Source organism: Tupaia chinensis, unplaced genomic scaffold, assembly GCF_000334495.1.
Source record: "Tupaia chinensis unplaced genomic scaffold, TupChi_1.0 Scaffold139218_1, whole genome shotgun sequence".
NCBI lineage: Eukaryota > Metazoa > Chordata > Mammalia > Scandentia > Tupaiidae > Tupaia > Tupaia belangeri.
This window is the reverse complement of record NW_006199107.1, coordinates 351,509-366,271: the sequence shown is the minus strand read 5'-3', so window position 1 is coordinate 366,271 and position 14,763 is coordinate 351,509. Positions and strand designations below refer to the sequence as shown.

The 14,763-nt window shown below is 38.4% G+C and overlaps 1 protein-coding gene across 2 annotated transcripts in view; it reads left to right on the top strand.

Annotated features, from left to right (window-relative positions):
- The window catches only part of NAA50 (N-alpha-acetyltransferase 50, NatE catalytic subunit), a 34,057-nt gene extending 27,078 nt beyond the window's left edge, over positions 1-6,979 (top strand). The window contains exons 2-5 of one of the 2 annotated variants that reach the window (XM_006161819.2): positions 773-906; positions 1,547-1,666; positions 2,765-2,831; positions 3,985-6,979. In XM_006161819.2, coding sequence (XP_006161881.1) covers positions 773-906; positions 1,547-1,666; positions 2,765-2,831; positions 3,985-4,162 — 499 coding nt within the window. In that variant the 3' untranslated portion in view covers positions 4,163-6,979. Of the gene's footprint in view, positions 1-769; positions 907-1,546; positions 1,667-2,764; positions 2,832-3,984 lie in introns of both variants that reach the window. The other variant, XM_027765650.1, reaches the window with a different exon arrangement.
- The last annotated feature ends 7,784 nt before the right edge of the window (positions 6,980-14,763 follow it).

Below are 14,763 nucleotides of genomic sequence, written 5' to 3'. Positions count from 1 at the left end.
CTCTGTAGGAAGATATTATTATCTTATAAATAATAGTATTTGTAGGAAAACAAAGTCAGTCGAGACAAAAAGCGAGATATCACCTCTTCCGGGGGGTGGGGGGTGATGGCCACACTGCAATCCCTTCTCTTCCAGTCTCTTCTTGGGATCTTGGGCACGGACACACACGCTCCCACCATGAGTTTAAGCCACCGGGTCCAGGACTCGAACCACGTTCGACCAGCAACTGCTGGTCCCCACAAGGAATTTTTTGGAATTTATCATAAAATATTATTCTGGCCTTCCTAATAGTTGTATACTGTGTTTGCTTTTCCATGTGTATGGTTGTATAAAAACTATGAATGGAATTTGTATCAAATGGTTGGCCAAACTTGCTTATAAATAATAATCTTTGTAGGAAAATAAAGTCACTATGAAAATAGCATTGTGTGTGTGTTTGTTTGAGACAATTTTTGCTATAGGGCATGTTCCCTTGCCAGGAAGACAGACAGACAGCGAGAAATCACACACACACACCCCCATGGGGTATGGCCGTGTCACAATACCTTTCCTCCTTTCTCCTCTCAGAATCTTGGGCATGCACGCATACGCACCCGGCATGAGTTTAAGCCACCCAGTCCAGGACTCAAACCGTGATCGACTACACGGGAGTCCAGTGGCATAACCATTATGCTAGCTGCTGGTCATTGTATTTTTCTGTAATGTTTTCCTTTTAGCTGAACAGATGAAGCTAATTATATTTTATTGAGTACATTTTGGTTTGTTCCAGTAGCCGGATCGAGCTGGGAGATGTGACACCACACAATATTAAACAGTTGAAGAGATTGAACCAGGTCATCTTTCCAGTCAGCTACAATGACAAGTTCTACAAGGATGTGCTGGAGGTTGGCGAACTAGCAAAACTTGGTATATGTTTTTTTCCTCCTGTTGGTTATCTGTGTTTTTCAAGTAGTGTTTTTGTTTGGTTGGTTGTTTTTTTTTTTGAGAGATTTTTGCTATAGGGCGCATGCACTCACCAAAAAGATGAGACAGATAGATAGAATGTGAGAAATCATTCCCCAGAGGGGATGGCCACACCGCAGTCCCTTCTCCTCCACATGCACACGCGCCTGGCATGAGTTTAACCCACTGGGTCTGGGGCTCGAACCACGGTTGACTACATGGGAGTTCAGTGACATAGCCATTACGCTAACTGCTGGTCCCTCAACTTTAGCTTTTGATATTAGAGAAAAAGAGTTAAATAATATTGTCTATTATATAAGTAAAGAAATGGGAATGGTCTAGGTCTGAGAAAATCTCAAATCAAGGTAAAATATTTTAATAAAGAGAATGCTAAATGTTCTTTATTAGTATGTATTTGTGTGATTTCACTTATTTAACTTTATTCTACGGGAGGCTTAAACTTCTAAGATGATATAAAAGGTTTTTGAGGCTATTGATATTTGTGACTAGCTGATGAATTTAATGCTAACATAGCAACAGTTTAGTCTTTTACAAGGGGAAGAGATGATTAAATAAAATGTGTTCTTTCTATTTTCCATGGCAGCCTATTTCAACGATATTGCTGTAGGTGCAGTATGCTGTAGGGTGGATCATTCACAGAATCAGAAGAGACTTTACATCATGACACTAGGATGTCTGGCACCTTACCGAAGGCTAGGAATAGGTAAAGTTGTTTTTGTGGTTTTTTTTTTTGTTTGCTTTTTTTTTACTTCTTGAAAGAAGCATAAATACTAAGGGCTTCAGAAAGTTCAGATAATGCAGCAGTATTTTTATGTAAAAAAAGGCATGCATTTCAATTCTTTTTTGCACCAAAAATACTCTCAAGTTCATTCTTTTTTTCCATGAACTTTTTTAATTGGCAGAAGACACGTGCTCTAGACAGAAAAAGTATTTCACTTTTCTGGAGTGGCTCCCTGTCATGCCACAATCTCTTTTTTAAACTCTAAACCTCCACCAGACTGTGTGTTTCTATTCATACACACACACACACACACACACACACACACACACACACACACACACACACCTGGCATACTTTTCAAGCCTCTGGGGCCAGGGTTTGAAGCAAGATCTACTACATGGGATCCTGCTTCCCTTAAACTCCCTTCAGGGCTGGTCTTTCTGTGAACATTGTGAAGTTTCCACATGCATTGCTTATTAATGTACTTAGCCTAGAAAGTCAATTTATTGTTTTTAGGCATACTGGGGAAGGACTTGATGAATTATTATGTAAGATGAAAAATAACTAGTGTTTATTTTGTTAATCTAATTCATTTGGAAGCCCTGCATAAATTTGTGACTTACGTCCCTTTTTATTTTGTTAACTTATACCTGAAAGTGCTTATATTAAAAGATCGCTCTTCTAACAGTTTTAAACAAATATGTTTTTTTTTTAAGAATTATTTAACTTTATTTTAATTTTATTTTATTTATTCATTCATTTATTTTAATTTGATCAGAGAGAGAGAGAGAGACTCTGGGGTGAGGGGGGGGGAGTGAGAAAGCAAGCTACCACGTCCAGGACTTGAACCATGGTCAGCCATGTGGGAGTGTCCAGCACCTTAACCACCATGCCACCTGCTGGTCCCCAACATATATGTTATTAACTATTATAGAGAAAGAACAAACTTTTGGAAGGTAAGGATATCTGTTGTATACCTCGTAAATTTTGCTAGGACTCAGTAAGTAAAGATGACAGGCAGAGATATAATCTAAAGGCTGATTTATGAGATTACTTATTTGTTGTTTGTCTTATTGATAGGAACTAAAATGTTAAATCATGTCTTAAACATCTGTGAAAAAGATGGCACTTTTGACAACATCTATCTGTAAGTAAAATATTAATGTTCCTGTCTGTAAAGAGTGGAATAAATTGATAACAGACATTTTTACTGTTAAAATTTGGTCACTTAATGAATTTTTGGAAACATTATAAAAGTTGCTGTTAAAAAGTTCTGGTTTGTTTGTTTAATAATAGGTGAGGAGGCTGAGATAAAACACCTAGCTTTATTATGCTGATGGGAGCTCCAAACAGAAGGATGAAACCTGAGTTATACATACCTCAGGTCTTCACAATTTAAGACCTTTAATACCATTAATACTACTTTACTCGTTCCAGCTTGTTTGTGTACTTTACATGTTTGTTCAAAAGTAGCAGTGATGTGTTCATTTTTAGTAGCATTTAGTGGTCAAAATCAGACATTGGTTAGTTGTCATAAATGGCCATGGATTAAGAATCAAGACTAAAATCACAGGCATGGATTATTTTTATTTATAATTCAGTTTAGCAGTGAGAGAAATTAAATTTGGGGGTCTTGTCTTGGGATAATTGAGAAAGTACGTTCTTATTTTCAAAATAATGGCATTTTGTGTTTTGTTTTCTGGGTTTTTTTTTTTTTTTTCTTTAGGTGTTTACCATATAGGGTGTATGCACTTAACCTGAGAGAGTGAAAATAAGGGAAAATGAGAAATAAGAAAATAAGACATCACTGCCCAAGGGGGATGGCTATTACCAAAATTCCCTCTCCATTACCCTCTTGGGATCTTGGATATGTATTCATATTTTCAGGTCTCTGGGTCCAGGACTGGAACTGTGGTCTGTCACATGGGAATCCACCACCTTAACCACCATGCCTCCTGCTGGCCCCCCAACCCATTTTTTAATTATAGAAATCTTTTCTCCGTACAGTCAAAAATATTATACCTTGGGTAGTTTATTCTTCATTGACTACAAGAATAAACACTATTATTTAGTCACTTAATCTCAATCAGCCTTATAAGAATTAGGTTAAAAATATGAAATTATTTTCTAAAATGAATATGTAATTTTTTTGATTACTGCTAATTGTAAAGAGAATGTAATAAATACCTGCAATATTCTAGTTCCAAATGAATATTAAAGACTTTGTCACTTTTAAAAGTTCATAAAAGTGGATAAAACCTTAATATTAATGATCTTCCTGATACCCTCTTATACCCCAGGCACGTCCAGATCAGCAATGAATCAGCGATTGACTTCTACAGGAAGTTTGGTTTTGAGATTATTGAGACAAAGAAGAACTACTATAAGAGGATAGAACCCGCAGATGCTCATGTGCTGCAGAAAAACCTCAAAGTCCCTTCTGGTCAAAATGCAGATGTGCAAAAGACAGACAACTGAACAAATTACAAAAGAACTTTCTTGCACTTGCTTGTCGCCAAATAAAAGAGAGGCCCGTTGATTCCCCCCCCCTTTTCTTTTTAAGCTTTTCCTTCCTTATTTTTCTCCTTTTCTTTCCTGTAAAAGTTTTAATATTTTCAAGGACTTTTGAAAATAATCATGTTTGGATTGTTTTAGTTCTCTTATATTTGTGAGGTGGTTTGATTGAAGGAAGGAGAAGGTAAATCTGTTTAGTTTCACAGTTAAGATACATGGTCCCAAAAATTTGAGTGTCAAATAATTTCACATTTTTAGATGATTTTTTAAAATGTCCTGCATTCACATTGAAGGTCAGAGCCAACAAAATATTATGTATTTCAAAACAAAAAGAGAAGCAGCAGCAATATCTTATTCTCTAATTCATAGACAAGTTTAGTGTGTTTGTGGTACTTTGAGTTTTTAAAGACTATTTGTGGGATTCTAATCCTAGACATTGCCTTCACTCCACCTTTAGTCCTTCTGAGCACTCTTTCAGGAGTTGGACCATTTGTTAAACTTGTAAGAAATACTAAATTTATTTAGGTTTTTTTAAGCAATTATTTTTTCTCTTGCTGGTGGGTGGGGTATTTTGGGTAGGTAGTATTGTACTTTAGTCTAAGTATTTGAGTTAAACTGCTTTTTTTGCTATTGAGTGGGCTTGTTGTTAGCAGGTATATTTTTCCTGCTGTTGATTGTTACTAGTGGCATTAATGTTTAGAGTGTGGGCTGGTGAGATTAATTTTTTTTTAATATCCCAGCTAGAGATACGGCCTTTAACTGACCTAAAGAAGTTTTTTGTGACTTTTATTCCTTGTCCTTTTTCTTCAGTAAACCCAACAATAGTTAGTCTAACCTTAAAAATGGAGTTGATGTCCTTACAGGACAGTGCCCCTAAATAAACCTGAAACAGGTGTTTTCTCTTGGACATATTAAAAATATCTAAAAAAAAAAAAGTTAGATGGACTTGTGGCACAATAAATGCATTTAATGTTGACTAATGCAGGTTGTTAAAAATGTGGCCACTGAGCATTTGATTATATAGGAAAGAATATCTAGACAGTATTTTTGAGAATAACATAGCTAGGCTATTGCTTATCTGTTGGAGAACATCCCAGATTTGTTTACACTCTGTGCCTGTGATATTGAGTTTAAGGATTTGGGATAAGGAGACTTGTTAGACATATTGCTTCTATTCTTGGATAAGTAGAAGTATAAAGTGTTAATAATGTAAATGTCACTGTGACTCCTACTGACAGGACTAGTTTATGCCAGACTGTTTTCTGGCACATAGGGAGTGGCTTTGACAGGTTGATAACTTTTTGTAAGATGGAGATATCTGAAATATTCATGTTTTCCTCCCTTAGTCCCACCTTCAATATTTTGAATTTTTCAGATTGTCAGTACTGATAGCCCAAAAATATTCACATTAGGCTTTAAAATAATACACAGAGTTTTCTGTCATTTAAACTGAAAAGGAAGGCTGATTTATACTGCTTATTCTCTTATGAAGAATTCTAGTATAAAAATTCCATCTCCAAATGTTAAATGATAAAATTATTTTACAAGATGCATATGCACGTGTTAAAACCTTAAGTTTTATTTCATAATGTGAAGATACAAAGTATAGTAGACTGCAGTAGTCTTAATTGAGTGCCAAGAATAATAACCGAAAAAAAGATAGTTCTTGAATGAGTTTCTAGAATTCTGATCTTAAGATGAGTAAAAATGTAGAAAGACCATGCTGGTTTCCTGGGTATCAGTTTCTTAAGCAGTTCAAATTTAAGTTTAGAGGAGAAGTTTAGCATTAAGCACCTTTACCTTCATAGATAAGCTTCAGCTTGCTCTTGCCAAGAAGAGTGCTTGAATTATAGAAGTCATAATTAGTTTGAAGAATCCAGCCTTTTTTGTAAGCTTCCAGATATCAGAATAGATTTTGATGTATAAATGAGTTTTCTGAGATGACACTGCCTCTATTTCTATAACCATTTCACCTGGACTATAATCAGTCCTATGAATGTATCCCTAAATGTGGTTATTTAAAACCAAATAGCTGCCTCATGTCAATTAAGTACATATTATTTAAGGAGGGAAAATTGTTAAATTTTGAATTGAGTATGTAGGCTTCCTTGTATTATGAAGTTTTTCGCGTTTTTTTTTTTTTTTTTCCTCCTCCACTAGTCAATGATTTAACCTAAATTGTAATGTTTGGAAAGAGTTAATTGTCCTACATCAAACTTGTAGTTACTTATGGAGGAGGAGGATGTGGAAGAGGTAGAAGGTGGGCACTAGTCGCTATGCCTGAGTCAGTAAAGACTGAAGTAATGTCCCATGTTGCATTGCTTATTTTGATACAAGTTAAAAATTATCTTTGAGGTAAAACAATAATTCTATTAACTGGAAGGTCACAGGATATAGTCATCATATTTTTCAGGATAGGTAGTTTTTACTGTGGGAGAAGTTAGGTTAAAATTATACCATGTGGTATTTGCATTTAGGTTCACAAAAAAAGAAAAGAATCTGTAGAGAAATCTATGCAATATATAATTTGTCCAGATTAGTTTTCATTTTGGGACAGAAATTGTGAAATCATCCAAAGCAGCTTGATCATCGGATGAAACTCCTCCAAAAAGAGAACTATTGGGAAACTATGGTGTGTGGTGGTAGAAAAGTTCCCTCAGTTTTTTGGAGGGAATAACTTTGAAAACACTCAAAAGGTTAAGTATAATTGGTGCAGTTAAGAATTAAACTTGTCAATTTTAACATTGCTGTTACATCGAAAATAAACTTAATGTGATGTTCTGGTAGTGATCTGTGATGTCTATAAATGATAAAACCCTGCATTATGTTGAATTCTGAAGCAACACTAAGAGAAAAAATAAGATCCAAGGAGCTTGCCTGCTGCTGACTGCTATTAAGTCTTTGTCATTTTGAAAAATATCTGACACTTTAGGATAAAATCTAATTAGTAATGTATGTTGACTACAACATTTATTCAGGTTTTCTCTGGTTAGTTTTTGTAGTGAGGAAGGATTTTAGTTGAGTTGGGAATTGGTTTTTAAGTTTTTTCTTAAACATCAAATAAACACAAATTTAAAATCTTTAACAAGATTAACTCAAAATGTAGTATCTTTAGTCATAATTATTGTAATTAGTTTTGTTTATTCCATTTTAAAAACTGGGTGATCTTAAGGCAAAGTGTCTCAGCAATGTCAACACATTGTGTAGCATATCACCCACAAATTTCACTGCTTAAAACAGCAAACACATAATATCTCCCACAGTTTTTGAGTCAGGAATCTAGGAGTGGCTTAGCTATGCAATTCTGCTTTGAGATCTCTCATAAGGGTTACAGGCAAGGTATCAAGCACAGCTGTATCACCTTGAAGGTTTGACCAGGCTTTTAAGCCGCTAAGATGGCTGTTGGGCCTTGTCCCTCACTATGCGGGAATTTCCTTAGGGCTGTTTGTTTGACAGTTGGCATCTGACCTCTCCCAGAGTGGTTAAGTGGAGGCTGAGCCAAACCTTATTTTCTTATGACATAGCCAGAGATTGGAGTATTTCAGCCATACTGTATTAGTTAGGAAAAAACAGCCATTGTACCAGCCTGGTACAGCGTGGGAGAGAAGTACACAAGGATACTAACAGGGAGGGTAGACCAGCTGTCACACTGCTTGGAGAAAATGCTGGACTTTGATGATTGTCAAGCAGAGTAGTTGGTAAGGTTATACTGAATCGGGTTAACCTGTGGAAGGACCAGTTTCCTGAAAGAGGGGTATAGAAAGCTCTGCACTTTACAATTATTTGTAATGTTAAAAAAAAAAAAAAAAATAGGGAGTGGACTAAAACTTTCACTCTGGATTTTCAAGGAGAGGAAATTAATCTATCAGAGTCATGCTTTTCTAGCTAAGTGATTTATTATAGGTAGGAGCAGTGAGCCCATGAGAATTTTTTTCAAGTAAATACTTCCTATGTCAGAGGATCCAAAATTGGATCTCCATTGCCAGACTGAACCATAAGAACTTAATCCTGGTTTATAATAAAGCTAAGTAACATAGCCATATGGAAAAAAGGCTAGAATCAAAGTATAAATCTGTCATTAACTTGGTAGAACAGCAAGGAATGTGAATTCAGGATACTTTTTGCTGGGCTGAACATTCTCATCCTTTTCAGTTTGAAATTTAAGACACTCAGTTTCTTAGGTAAAAATTATGTAACATCAAAATCTGATTCAGTAATAGTCAAGAACAGAAAGGTAATATGAAATAATTGCTTCTTAAACATTAAACACAGCCTAGAGTTCAAATCTTGAAGGATTAAGACTTTAAATATCAATTTGTGGCAAAAGCCTAATGTCAGTAATCTTTGAGAAAGTAACCATATGGGATGGAATGTTTTAGAGTTTGAACTTTGGATTAGATACTAATTTACTGGACGTAATTTGCCATATAGCCTAATTTCATTGTTTTTCTCTATTTTATATACTGTCCTTAAAAACTCAAGACATTTGGGACCAGCAGATGGAGTAACATTGTTGGACTCCCATATAGTCAACTGAGGTTCAAGTTCCAGACCCAGTAGCTTGAAACGCATGCTGGGTGTGTGTGTACACGCGTGTGCCCAAGATCCCCAGAGGAAAATGGAGGAGAAGGGATTGTGGCGTGGCCAGTGCTTTCTTGCTTTCTGTCTCTCTGGCAAGTGCATGTACCTTATAACAAAAATCTCTCTTTAAAAAAAATAATAATAAAAGACCTGAGCTCATAAAGAATCTGTTAGGTTGTCAGGAAAGTCATGATGTGTTTTTCTATGCAAAAATGCTTTGTGACTTTCCCAACAACTCAATAAGTTAAAGCACTTGCTAAATGACTAGTTTTAACAGGATATCTGATTATCAGATTTTTCTTTGACCATCCTTTTGATGCTTATCTAGTTAATTCATCTTTTTTTATTTTTTTGGAGTGGTTTTTGCTATAGGGCGCATGTGCTGGCCAGACAGACATAGAGACAGAAAGCGAGAAATCACCACCCAGGGGGGATGGTCATGCCACAATCCCTTCTCCATTCTCGGGATCTTGGGCACGCATGCACGCGTGCCCAGCGTGAGTTCTAAGCCACCGGGTCCGGGACGTGAACCACGGTCGACTACATAGGAGTCCAGTGACATAGCCATTACGCTAACTGCTAGTTCCCTAGTTAACTCATCTTTGAGAAACCATATCGGTAGTATCAATAGTCCTCTTCATGGATCAGCAGATGGTATAATGGTTATGTTGCTGAACTTCCACATGGTCGACCACTGTTGAGTACCAGATGTGGAGGCTTGAAACACACTGAACACATATGCATGTGTGTCCAAAATCCCGGGAGGAGAAGGGATTGTGGCGTGGCTATCCCCGCTGGGCATTAATTTCTTGCTTTGTCTCTGGTGAGCACACGTGCTCTATAGCAAAAAAATCTTTTAAAGAATTATATAACTTTATTATTTTCCAGTTTGATTAGAGAGAGGCAAAGTGAGAAAGCAAGCCACCACATCCAGGACTTGAACCACAGTCAGCCACGTGGGAGTCCAGCACCTTTAACTGCCGTGCCATCTGCTGGTCCCCAAAATCTCTCTTTTAAAAAAAATCCTCTGTATAATTAAACATCTTGAATTCTGTTTGTCACTGAAAATCCTTTTCTTAACCTAAATTGTAATAAAACTGTCCGGAACTACATAATTATTTATGCAAGTGAAGTTTGAGTACGCAACTATACATAGAACAGTAAAACTTACATGCTCCTGTATAGAAAAGACCTTTAGTGAATTTAAAAGTTGTAAATTGAGGGGTCAGTAGGTTGCACAGTGGTTAAGGCACTGGAGCCCTACATGACTGGCTGGTTCAAATTCCAGACCTGGCAGCTGTCTTTCTCACTTTCTCTGTCTCTGGTGAGTGCACATGCCGTATAGCAAATTAAATAATAAAATAATTCTTTTTAAAAAGAGAATGTTGTGGGGCTGGCAGGTGGCATGGTGGTTAAGGGCATTTGCACTCCCACATGGTTAACCATGGTTCAATTCCTGGACCTGGCGGCTTGCTTTCTCACTTTATCTTGCTCTCTCCCCCTCCCCCACCTCCACTCAAACTAAATAAAGTTAAATAATCTTTTTTTTTTTTTTTTTAAAGGATGTTGTAAATCAGGTCAGCCAATGGCATGGTATAAGTTGGCTGGATCCCACTTGGCTGACTGCAGTGTTCCAAGTCCCTATCCTCTCCATCCGTCTGGCAAGTGCACTCACTCTAGCAAACTAAGAAAAGAGAGTGGAGGAATTTATTACAAGAATTATCACAAGGCAGAGAAATTGTGTAATGTAGTGAAAGCTGGAGGAACAGCTGAGAGACTGAAACAGTATAGTTCCAGTTTCAGATTTAGGGATCCAGTGTTTCACCAGGCTTCCAGGCATCTTTCAATCCAGTCAAGGTGACATCCAAAGCCAACCATCACAATAAGGGACTGGATATTTTTGGATTAAGACCTTAAATTTACTCAGTATTTAAAGAACTTGTATCTTTCGAAAAAAATCTTGATAACAATTTATGCAATGCAATTAATGGAAAAGGGACTTCTAATAGTTTATAAAAATGGGGCTTGTCTTTTGCCTAACACAACCTGGATTTAGCCTTACTGCCTTGTATTGGCAATTGAGGGCATTCTCCATAGCACAATAGTTAAGTGCTGTGCATAGAAAAATCAAATCCCATGTGGCTGGCTGATCAGGATTTTAATCCCAGCCCTGGCAGTTTAAGAAACATGCCAGACAAGTATGTGCATGCTCCAAATCCTGATAGAATGGAGAAATTGGGGGGAAAGGATTGTCATGTGACTACACCCCATTGGGAAGTGCTTGATCTCTTCCTCGCCCCTGGTCTCTGCTGAGAACACCTGGTGATAAAAAACAAACAAACAAACAAACAAAAAAAAACTTTTTTTTAAACATTGGAGCTTACCAGGCATTGTAATTGATGACTACAGCATAGTGCCTATAGTAACAATACTGCCTGTGATGAAAAATTCACTAAGAGTAAATCATACGGGTAAAGCATCACAAAGTACAGTAGAGTAGAAGAGAAGGATTCTTGGGAGTGATAGATAATGTCTGGCATTGTGATGGTTTCACAGATGTACAGCTTTTTTGTTTATCCATCTATTTCTTCTGTGAAAGCACCAACAGGGTCGTCATGCAGTGGCCTACCCCCTCAGCCAGCATGTACAGGGAGACCCTTGAGTACAAGAACTAGGATAGTACTATGTGATGCCGGCATGGCAGCATTGTGTATAGCACCACCACAGCTGGCCTGGACAGCTTTTTGTGTGTCAATCATATTAAGTTCCTTTTAAAAAAAAAATCAAGATAGACCATATTCTGGCTCACAAAATAGGTCACAATACATTTAAGAAGCTTAATATTTAGAAATTCCCTACTATTGGGAAAATGAAAACTCTGTATCCGAGACTTCAAGATGCAGCTAAAGAAGTGCTGCTTCAGTGATAAAATTTTTTTGAATCAAGGATCAAAGTTTTCACTTTAAGGGACCAGCAGTTAGTGTAATGACTATGTCACTGGACTCCCATGTAGTCAAACACGGTTCGAGTCTGGACCCAGTGGCTTAAACTCACGCCAGGCGTGTGTGCGTGCATGCCCAAGGGATTGCAGCGTGGCCATCCCCCCTGGGGGATGATTTCTCTCTCTCTGTCTTTCTCTGTCTCTCTGTATCTGGCGAGCGCATGCGCCCTATCGCAAAAAACTATCAAAAAAGTTTTCACTTTAAGAAACTAGAAAAATCCCTTAGAAGTTTAAAAAACAGAAAAATTCCCAGCACAGGTAATGACAAATTATTGACATAATAGGATGCTAATTATCATCATTTAGTCATTACACATCGTATCTTGTACTGAAAAATCACATCCTCTGGTAAATACGTACAATTGGTGTTCATTTTAAAAAGGAAACAAGAGACAGCAAGCCCAGTTGGGGCTGGACAGTGGCGCAATGGTAGAATGTGATGACCTCTGATGACCTGTGAGGCTAATCCACATTGGAAGGTTCCAGTTTCCCATCCAGAAACCCCTGAGTGCGTTGGATGTGTGCATGCCCCGACGGCTGGCTGAGGCTGGAGTGAATTATGGTTTTAAGGTCCTGTTTGAGGCGCTTGGCTTCTGCTTGCTTTCTCACTCAGAGAAGAAATTAGCTAAAGGAAGGGAATAAAATGTAAAGTAGTGGGAATCTTGGGAGTGATGGATACGTGTGGCATTGTGATGGTTTCACAGATGTACACCCATGTCCAAACTCAATGAGCCATACACATTATGTACAGTTTTTATGTTCGTCCATGTATTTCTTCTGAGAGAGAAACAGTCAACACCAGCAGGGTCCTCATGCAGTGGGTCAACCCCCCTCCTCAGCCAGCATGGATCATGGGCGTCTGCGTGATCGGCCATGTGGAAGTCCAGCAACATAACTGCTATGCCATCTGCTGACCCTGTTAATACAATTTTTTTTGAGAGAGATTTTTGCTATAGGGCATGCGAGCTTGTCCAGAGAGACGGATAGAGAGGGGCATGGTCATGCTACAATCCCTTCTCCATTCTCTCAGGATTTGGGGCACACATACACATGTGCCTGGTGTGAGATTTAAGCTGCTGTGTCCATGACTTGAATGGCAGTCAACTATGTGGGAGTCTAGTGAAGTAACCATTACACCATCTGTTGTTCCCAGTTTTTAAAAGAAGAAAAATGGAGCACTTATACTTGAGTTAAAGACATATAACTGTGAGACCAGACAGTGATGCAGTGGTAGACTGACTCACTTAAGAAGGTTCCAGGTTGGGGCTGGCAGTTGGCATTGTGGTTAAGGGCACTGGATTCCCACATGATTGACTGGTTCGAATCCCAGACCTGGTGACTTGCTTTCTCACTTTTCCCCTCTCTCTCTCTCTCTCTCTCTCTCTCACACTCTGTCCCTCTCCAGTCAAATAAAAAGTAAATAAATAAAGTTAAATGAAATAATTATTTTTTATAAAAGCAAGTTTCAGGTTTCATCTCGAGATCTCCCTGAGTATCCAGGGCATAAACATGCCTGTGATCTGGGGCTGACTGAGGTTGGGAGTGCTGTTCCTCTTTTGCTCATGGAGGAGATACGCTTCACAAAGACTGTTATTGTTGGTGTCAACACAGACAAATAGATCAAAGGAATAGAAAAGTCCAGAAATACATCCACACATATCACTCATATATGGTCATTTGATTTTTGTCTTCTGTATAAAGGCAGTCTAGTGGAGGAAAGATAATGTTTTTAAAAATTGGTGCCGAGGGAACCAGCAGTTAGCGTAATGGCTATGTCGCTGGATTCCCACGTAGTCGACCGTGGTTCGCGTCCCGGACCCGGTGGCTTAGAACTCACGCCGGGCATGTGTGCGTGCGAGCCCAAGATCCCAAGAGGAGAATGGAGGAGAAGGGATTGTGGTGTGGCCATACCCCCTGGGGGGTGATTTCTCGATTTCTGTCTCTATGTCTCTCTCTGTCTGGCAAGCGCACGTGCCCTATAGCAAAAACCTCTCAAAAAAAAAAAAAATTGGTGCTGAGAAAGCTGGATTTCCCAATTCAAAAGTATGAACTTTGATCCCTGCCTTCAAAATATCAGAAATTATTGGGAACCAGCAGTTAGAGTAATGGCTATGTCGCTGGACTCCCACATAGTCGACCGCGGTTCGCGTCCCGGACCCGGCGGCTTAAAACTCACGCCGGGTGCCTGTGCATGCGTGCCCAAGATCCCAAGAGGAGAATGGAGGAGAAGGGATTGTGGTGTGGCCATACCCCCTGGGGGGTGATTTCTCGATTTCTGTCTCTATGTCTCTCTCTCTGTCTGGCGAGCACATGAGCCCTATAGCGAAAACCTCTCCCCCCCCCAAAAAAAAATTATTTAAAGTGAAAAGTAAAAATCATAAATTTGTAAAAACTAGAAAATCTAGGACCTTGTGTTAGTCAAAGATTTCTTTTATAAGCATGACTCATAAAATAAATAATTGATAAGTTGGACTTAATATTTAAGAATGACTATTTGGGGGCCAACAAGTGGCATGGTAATTAAGGCACTGGATTCCCACACAGCTGACCATGGTTCAAGTCCTGGACCTAGTACCTTGCTTTCTCACTTTCTATCTCTCTTCTGTGTTTCTGAAGAGCACATATGTCCTATAGCAAATTGAAAAATAATACAAAAAAATAATTTTTTTAAAAAGAACTACTATTTGGAGTTGTTGGTTGTTTTTTTTGTTTGTTTTTGGGTTTTGCCATAGGGCACATGCACTCGCCAGAGACAGAGAGGGGGAAAGTGAGAAATCACCCCTGGAGAGATGGCCATGCCACAATCCCTTCTCCATTCTACTCTCTGGATTTTGGGCATGCACGCACTTGTACCCAAGCATAATTTTGAAGGCACCAAGTCCAGACTCAAACTGGGAATGACTATGTGGGAGTTCAGCTCCTTAACCACCACACCACCTGCTGGACCCATGACTGCAGCATCCTTAGTCATTAGGGAAATGCA